This window comes from Chelonoidis abingdonii, chromosome 24 (assembly GCF_003597395.2).
Source record: "Chelonoidis abingdonii isolate Lonesome George chromosome 24, CheloAbing_2.0, whole genome shotgun sequence".
NCBI lineage: Eukaryota > Metazoa > Chordata > Testudines > Testudinidae > Chelonoidis > Chelonoidis abingdonii.
Genome location: NC_133792.1, coordinates 1,286,503 through 1,294,325, shown reverse-complemented (window position 1 = coordinate 1,294,325; position 7,823 = coordinate 1,286,503). Strand labels below are relative to the sequence as shown.

Genomic DNA, 7,823 nt, shown 5'->3' with positions numbered 1-7,823 from the left:
GGGGTTGTATAGAAGTGGATGGGTAGGGTTCTGTGGCCTGCTTTGTGCAGGAGGTCAGACTAGATGATCATATTGGTTCCTTCTGACCTATGAGTCTATGACTGGGATAGATTGGAAGTGATGGGGCAGAAGGGGTCAAGCTTGGGGGAAAACAGGCAGAATAATCTGTGCTCACTAGCACACATTCCCCTACAGAGCCTGGAATGGTGCCCAAGATTCCAGAGTCTCACTCTTCCTTTGCTGTCAGAAACCTACTGGCAAAGTTGTGTCTCATTCACCTCTACTGCTGGTTCACATAGAGTAGGACAACCTACTACTGCTATCAGGTACTCCATTAGCTCAAGTGGCAGAGATCCATACGGTGGATCTAAATGTTCCAAACCTGCTGAGGAACCATGTGGGTGTGAATGATGATACATAATGAAACTTCTGGTTTTTCAGTTTGATTTTTAAAACCCCTAGGAAATTATACACAAAAAAGGACATGAAGGTTGCAAAGTCAAGAGCTCAAAAGTTAGAAAATATCAGAATTAAGGCAGTCTGTGCACTCTTAATTCAGTCCCCTTGTGTGTATCCATTATGACAGTTTTTAAATTACATAGCGAGTACTATCTTCCACACTGCTCCCTGCTCCATTCACTTCACAGGATGGATGAGTCTCACTTAATGAGCAGCTATTCAATATTTTGTTTCATTTTCACTGTCAATGTGTAGCTCAACCTGTCGCCAGCCTGCCTCTACCCATGGAGGGACCCACCTACAGAGGGCCAACAACAATGTAGTCTGCAGTCCCCTTCGATCCTTGGCGTCTGCTGTGACAAGACAACAAGGCGGCCAATTAGTAGTCAGTATCATGGTGGTTTATGTAGCATGAACACATGGAAAGTAGGTTGTGAACAATGGCTCAATTCACACAGGTCGTCAAACAGCCATAGGACAGAAATGAGAACTATCATTTACTGCTCACTTGGGCCTGAGTCAGAGCAGTGACCTGAAGTGAAAGCTTCTCTTTTTCTACGACTACATCTTACTGCCACCTAGACCCTTCTAAGTCTTTTTAATACCTCCTGGTTAAGGTGGCTCTTTACTTTTTCTGTTCACCTTAGACCTCAGTTCCTCCTATGCCTCTGACACATGGCATCAGTACAATTCCTCCAATGATTACGGTTGCTCATTAGTTGTGGTATGTGTTCCTAGGTGATGTCAGTGCAGTCAATATCTTCTGTCACAGTTTGCTGCCAGTTCTTCCTCGGCTTTCCTTGCTTTCTCTTTCCTCCCTCGGGTACCCAATTCAGGGCTTGCTTAGCATGTTCACTAGATGAAGGACATGTCCCAACCTGTCGAATCAGTCTTTCCTTGGCGATATTTCCTAACATGTCCTGCTCTGTCAGTTAGTTTACTCTCACATACGTTACATTTGGTCTTTCCAGTAAACCTATGCATCTTCCTCAGCCACCTGGGACAGACAGACTCCAGGCTCTTTTTGCGAGCTACTGTCATTGGCCCAGTTTCTGCCCCCTACAGTAGCATGCTCGGTACTGTCACATGGTATAATTTGGTGTAGCCCTAGGCCTTACTTTCTGTGCATTATTCAAACCCCACTCTGAAGACAGAGTTATTAGCTGCCTCAAGGGATTTTCTATGGTGCTCTACAGTGAGCTCTTCACAAACATTGTTTTCCCTTCACAGCCCCTATGAAGCAGAGGCAGGGGATTAGTCCCACTTTATAAATGGGGGACTGAAGCACAGAAAGTTAAAAGTCAGAAGTTTCCACTATTTTCGGTGCCCAATTTGAGACACACAGGATCTGATTTTTTGGAGTACTCAGCACTTTTTATGTTCAAAGCACCTGGGAAAAGTTTGGTTTAAGTGACTTGCCCAGCACTACATGGGAACTCACATGGAAACTCTGTGGCAGAGGCAGGGATAGAATGCAAATCTCTAGGGCAGCATTCACCTGCTTCAGCCACAAGACTCTCCTCTTTTGCCTGCAGTCCCTGCCTTACTCATTACACAACTGCCAATTTCTCCAAGAAATGAAGCACAGTGGTCCTAGAAAAAACAACTCCTTTACTAAATACAACGCTGATTCATCTCCAGAGCAGGCTTACCCTGTGCACTGAATGAGGCAGGGATCCTGTGGAAAAAATGCTATGTGATAATGTAATTTAAAGACTGTAACCTAATGTATATGCACGAGGGGGCTGAATTAGGGTTGCACAGGCAACTTTAATTTTGGCATATCCTGACTTTGCAGTCTTAATAAATGTTCTTTTAGCATAGTGTGTGTGTAATATGTACGCGGACAAAAAGTTTAGGAGATGATTTCCTACATTTAATTTCTATTAATTAACAGAAAATTCACTATTTCCTTTTCAAAAATGCATGTAATACAGAAAAGGTAAAAGCAATGAATACACACTCTGCAGATACGCCAACACAGTACTTCTCCATCTCCTCAACTGCATTCCATTGAGAAGCTATGAAATTCTTAACAGTGTAAGTGCTATGACATTTTTGATGGGGTTCCATAACTCCATGGCTTTGCCCTTCTGAAGAGTCCTCTGAGCTACCCCTCTCCCAAGAGGGCTGTGACAAATGGATCTCTCTGGACACTGAATTTATATCTCAGCCAGTATGTAATTCTGGTATGGACTAAGGCATAGAGAGGAACGTGGACTAACAGCTCCACAGGGCAACCGGGGACACAATGGATGGATGGAATTCTGGAGAGGTAGGAATTAAGAAATTAAGTGAAATGAGACATCATGGATTCAAGAGGCATATTTCAGTGTAGAAGAAGGGGAGGGGGCTCAAAGGGAAGTTACACAGTTGAAGAGCTGGGGAGATGGAGGAGTCGTTCAGTCCTAGTCTTGGACACAGGAAGTCAGGGACCCTAGTGGGAAGCCTCTGACAGGATGAAGGCCCTGACTCTTTCAGGGAGTCACTTCCCAGAACAGGAGAGGAACACAGACACGTTGTGGATTTCTGACGTGGGACACTGAGTGAAGGACACACAGATGCTTCCTACTGGGAAGGAGATGAGGACATTGCAGTTGTGCTGTTGAATCTACAGCCCTCTCCCAGCGGGGGGTACTCTATTGTGTTTGGGGAGTCCTCTCTCATTTCCTCTAACAAAGGTGCAATTAATAAAAACAACCTGCACTCGTTTGTGGCAAGGGTTGATGAGCCTGGGGTCCAAGCCACAAACTCCTGCCAGCCAGGATCCTGGCCGCCAGACCGCTCAGCCAGCTGCTGGCTGAGTGAACGGAACCCCAGGCCGTCAGCCGGCTCAGTGGTGGCCAGGATCCACAGCCTGCCATAAAAAACAAAACAAAACAAAAATTGTTCGCGTGCCACCTTTGGCAGCGTGCTGTAGGTTGAGGACCCCTGTTCTAGTGTCTACTGTACTTTATGGCAATTTTCACTATACGCGATTTTCCTCTTATGCGCTGACCTTAGAATCTAACCCCTGCGTAAGATGTGACTCCACTGTAGTGTAAAAGCAATGTTTGGGCACTGCTTCTTGGCACCCCAAATCTTGGCGCCCAAGGAGGCCACCTAGTTCTCCTAGTGGCTACACTGGCGTGAAAGTACTGGTGTACAGAGTAGAATCCTACACTGCTGGGGACCCTTCATGCTATAAACTCGACCTTGACATGCTGGAAATAGGGAGGAGGAAAGTCCAACACTGGGGGTTACAAGGGAGTTGAAGGCACCACTTTGCTGAACTGGGCCCTTGGTTTGCTCCTGTTATCCCCAGGCACAGGACCCTTGTATCTCGTGCTGCCTCCCCAGAACATGTGGACAGTGAGCGGATTTTAATTTGGGCCAGCAAAAAGAGTGAGAGACTTATTTTCTCATCCCACTATCTGCACACCGTTGTACAACTGGACTGTTGCAGCACTCTTCTCTCCAAAACTGGGATTGGGGGCATAGTGCTGCGGCTCCAATGAGCTTGAAACTGAGGAAAGCCTGCTGTCCTTAAAGACCCCATAGCACATCCAGTATTTCTCTCCAGAGTAGAGGTGTCTGGTATCTTGGCCGCATTCAGAATTGGGGTATTACTAATAGATATTCTGCGTTCTGCATTTTGTACTTTGTTTCCTAAAGCATTGTGTGGTATGCTGTATGCTAAAGCATTGCTGTATGCTGTTAAACAGCTGCTGTGTTCCACCCCAGAGGTGGCTGAAGATAGACACGCATACACAGCACTGGAACCTCTGTTAAAGAAAGGCCTAGCAGGAAAGTAAAACATTACTCAAAGTTAGCAAAGACCTTTCAAAAAGCAGGTGATTAAAAAGAACTCTTCAAACACACATCAGGAGCCTATAGAAGCAAGCCAATTCCTTCAGACACAGAAAAGGCTGCTAAAAGAAAAGTTAGATGTCAAACCCAGCTTTGTTTTGCTTTTCTTGACTTAATTTCAGAAGTTTTAGCATTGTGGTGAGCTACAATGAAATCCTTGCTAACCCCTTTGAACACTGGACCTTGCTCAGGCAGAAGCATAGAACATTGGAGCATATTCTTCAAGCGGGTGGTCCTCACTAAGGAACCAAAAAAGCAGGCATGCATCCAATCAGCTGTTAGCCATTCCCATCAATCCATCATTTTTGTAACCTCAGGGTCTCTTAGCAACTGCCCTGCCTGCACACAGCCTCTAGCTACCCCCCCATACCCTGAGCTACCCCCCTGTCCACACACAACCCCTAGTTACCCCTCCCTCCACCCTGAGCTACTCAGTCCCTGAACCCTGAGCTAATCCCCTGCCCAAACACAGCTCCTAGATACCCCCTCCCTGTACCCTGAGCTACCCCCTGCCTGCACCCTGAACTAACCCCCTGCCCGCACACAGACCCCAGTTACCCTCCTCCCTTCACCTTGAGCTACCCTGTCCCTGCACGCTGAGCTAAACTCCTGCCTGCATACAGCCCCCAGCTACTCCCTCGGCTATGCCCTGCCCACACTCAGCTCCTAGATACCCCCTCCCTGTACCCTGAGCTACCCCCCTGCTGGCACACAGCCCCTAGTTACCCATTCCCTGCACCCTGAACTAACCCCCTGCCCGCACACAGCTCCTAGATACCCGCTCCCTGTACCCTGAGCTACCCCATCCCCGCACGCTGAGCTAACTCCCTGCCCGCATACAGCCCCTCGCTCAGTGATTCCCAACCTTTTCGTCTGGCGGGCGGCAGATGAAGGACCATGGCGGCGGTCGACAATCCGCCGAAATTCCCTGCCCACACACAGCTCCTAGATACCCCCTCCCTGTACCCTGAGCTACCTCCCTGCCCACACACAGCTCCCTAGCTCCCCCCTCCCTTGCACTGTGAGCTCCCCCCTCCCTGCACACAGACCCTAGCTACCCCCTCCCTGTACCCTGAGCTACCCCTCTGCCCGCACACAGCCCATAATTACCCTGCCTCCACCCTGAGCTCCCCCGTCCCTGCACACAGCCCCTAGCCACCCCCTCCCTGAACACTAACCCCCTGCCCACACACAGCTCCTAGATACCCCCTCCCTGTAGCCTGAGCTAACCCCCTGCCCACACACAGCCCCTAGCTCCCCCTCCCTTGCACCATAAGCTCCCCCTCCCTGCACCCTGAGCTACCCCCGCCTGCACCCAGCGCATAATTACCCCTCCCTCCACCCTGAGCTACCCCCTTCCTGACCCAGAGCTACCTCACACAGCCCCTAGTTACCCCTCCCTTGCACCCTCAGCTACCCCGTCCCTGCACACAGCCCCTAGCCACCCTCTCCCTTGCACCCTGAACTACTCCCTCCCTGCACCCTGAACTACTCCCTGCCCAAACACAGCCCCTAGCTATCCCTATCCTGCAACCTGAGCTAACCTCTGGCCTGCACACAGCCCCTAGCTACCCTGTCCCTTGCCCCCGAGCTACTCCCTCCCTGCACACAGCCCCTAGATACCCATTCCCTGCACCCTGAGATACCCTGTGGTTTCACACAGCCCCTAGCTACCCTGTCCCTTGCCCCCAAGCTACCCCCTCCCTGCACACAGCCCCTAGGTATCCCTTCCCTGCACCCTGAGCTACCCTGTGGTTGCACACAGCCCCTAGGTACCCCCTCTGTGCACCCTAAGTTTTCAAGCTTTTTGCACTGAGCCCTCCACCTTTGAATTATAATTTTTGGTTGAAACCCCCCCACAACCCAGATAGGCTGGGTGGCCTACTGAGGTGAGTCAGGGGGTGGAGGTGTCACTCTCTCCCTGGCCCCTGCCGTGTGGAGCTGGCTCGAGCCTCGCTGGCCCCTGCCCTCCCAACAAATAGAAGTCAAACTATGCCTATGCCCAAGGTCCTTGCCCCGAGGCCTCCCACGCCCAGGACCCTGGAGTTTTTATAGCATGTTGGGAGGGGAAGGCAGGGAGGGGAGCTCAGATAGAAATGAAACTCCCATCTTGGAGCACAGGGATTCCCTTCCTCAATGAGCCATAAAAAATCCTGTCTCCGGCTCTAAGAGGAAATCTCAATATGGTTATAACAACTCAGCCACACTAAGTAACCCTTAGGTTTGTCAGGATCAGCTCAGTTCTGCAACCTAAACGTTGGCGACTCAGATGTGCTGAAGCAGACAGCATGTGTAGAGAGGGTGGTACAAGTAAAACTTGCATTTTAACTACCACCGATGGCAATGTCTCACGCCTTCACAGGGTCTTTGATGCGTGTTGTATGAAATTCCTTTCCTGAAATATGCCGTACGGGCATTTAGGTACTGGACTGAATACACGGGGCATAATGCAAGATTTCTGACTGACTGAATACTACATTCATGACAACTGAGCAGTGGATATGATAGACAGCTAGGCTTTTAAAATGCCAGCGGTGCCTGCTCAGCTGCCTGAGTGCTGAGTACCATGCAGCTGATCAGAGAAGAGTGACTGGTCTAGTAAACCATCATCAAATAAGCAGGAAGGATGCCTGGGTACTGAGTATTGTCTGAACGTGATAAAAATAACTCAAGATGCTAAAAATCTGAGAATAACTAACTTTACTGCAATGTATTTTTAATGTATGTGCCTATATTCCCAGCAAGAGTCCATGAGAAATTCCACCCCTTTTGATAGCCTTTAACACATTATATAGCAATGCCTGGGTCAGAGAGCTCTGCTCAGCTGTACGCTGGCTGCTGGGTGACAACACGTTATAAGAACAGTGCTTTTAAACTGAACACTTACACCCGATGTTTTGGATTTGCAGATCTCTTGCCTGTCTTTTAACATCTTGTCAAGGACTCCGCTCCTGCTCCAGACATTAAATACTGTCTTCCCATGCTGATATCCCACTTCCTGGAAAGAGACAATCAGAAATAAAAACTCATCAACAGCAACAACTGGACAAACACCATGCTTCATGCCACCTACTCTACAAACCAGTGTGCTCAGCACAGCTTTACCCTCTGGGCCCAGGATTTACAATGCAGTTATTTACTTCTTCAGCTCTGAGTTACTCCGAACGCTCAGCCTATGAAATGGGGAGCCATTAACTGGAGCAAGGTGCTATTTCACATCAGCAAGCTCACATGACCTTTGGCCACTTGTTACAATCATCCTTCTGGTGACAGCTTTCTGTAGTACTGCACAGCAGACAGTGTTGCATATAAGGAGACACCAACCAAACATCTCTTTATGGGAAAAGACAACAGCAAAGCTAATTAATATGGGCCTGCTCTGCTGGGCCAGGTCTGACACAGGAATTACTATCGACACTGCTGTCAAATGACCTGTACATGTGAATCATGAATACACACAAGCCAACCAGCACGTAGGGGCTCTCACTTTTACATGTAAAGTTCAGGTTCTGTTA

The 7,823-nt window shown here is 48.9% G+C and overlaps 1 protein-coding gene across 8 annotated transcripts in view; it reads right to left on the bottom strand.

Moving 5' to 3' along the window:
• Positions 1-7,823, bottom strand: part of PNPLA7 (patatin like domain 7, lysophospholipase) — a 557,191-nt gene that overhangs the window by 32,498 nt on the left and 516,870 nt on the right. For 7 of the 8 annotated variants that reach the window (XM_075060490.1, XM_075060494.1, XM_075060491.1 and 4 more), the window contains one exon: positions 7,196-7,306. The exons of the other annotated variant lie outside the window; for it this stretch is intronic. In XM_075060490.1, coding sequence (XP_074916591.1) covers positions 7,196-7,306 — 111 coding nt within the window. The remainder of the gene's footprint in view (positions 1-7,195; positions 7,307-7,823) is intronic. 8 annotated transcript variants of the gene reach the window in all.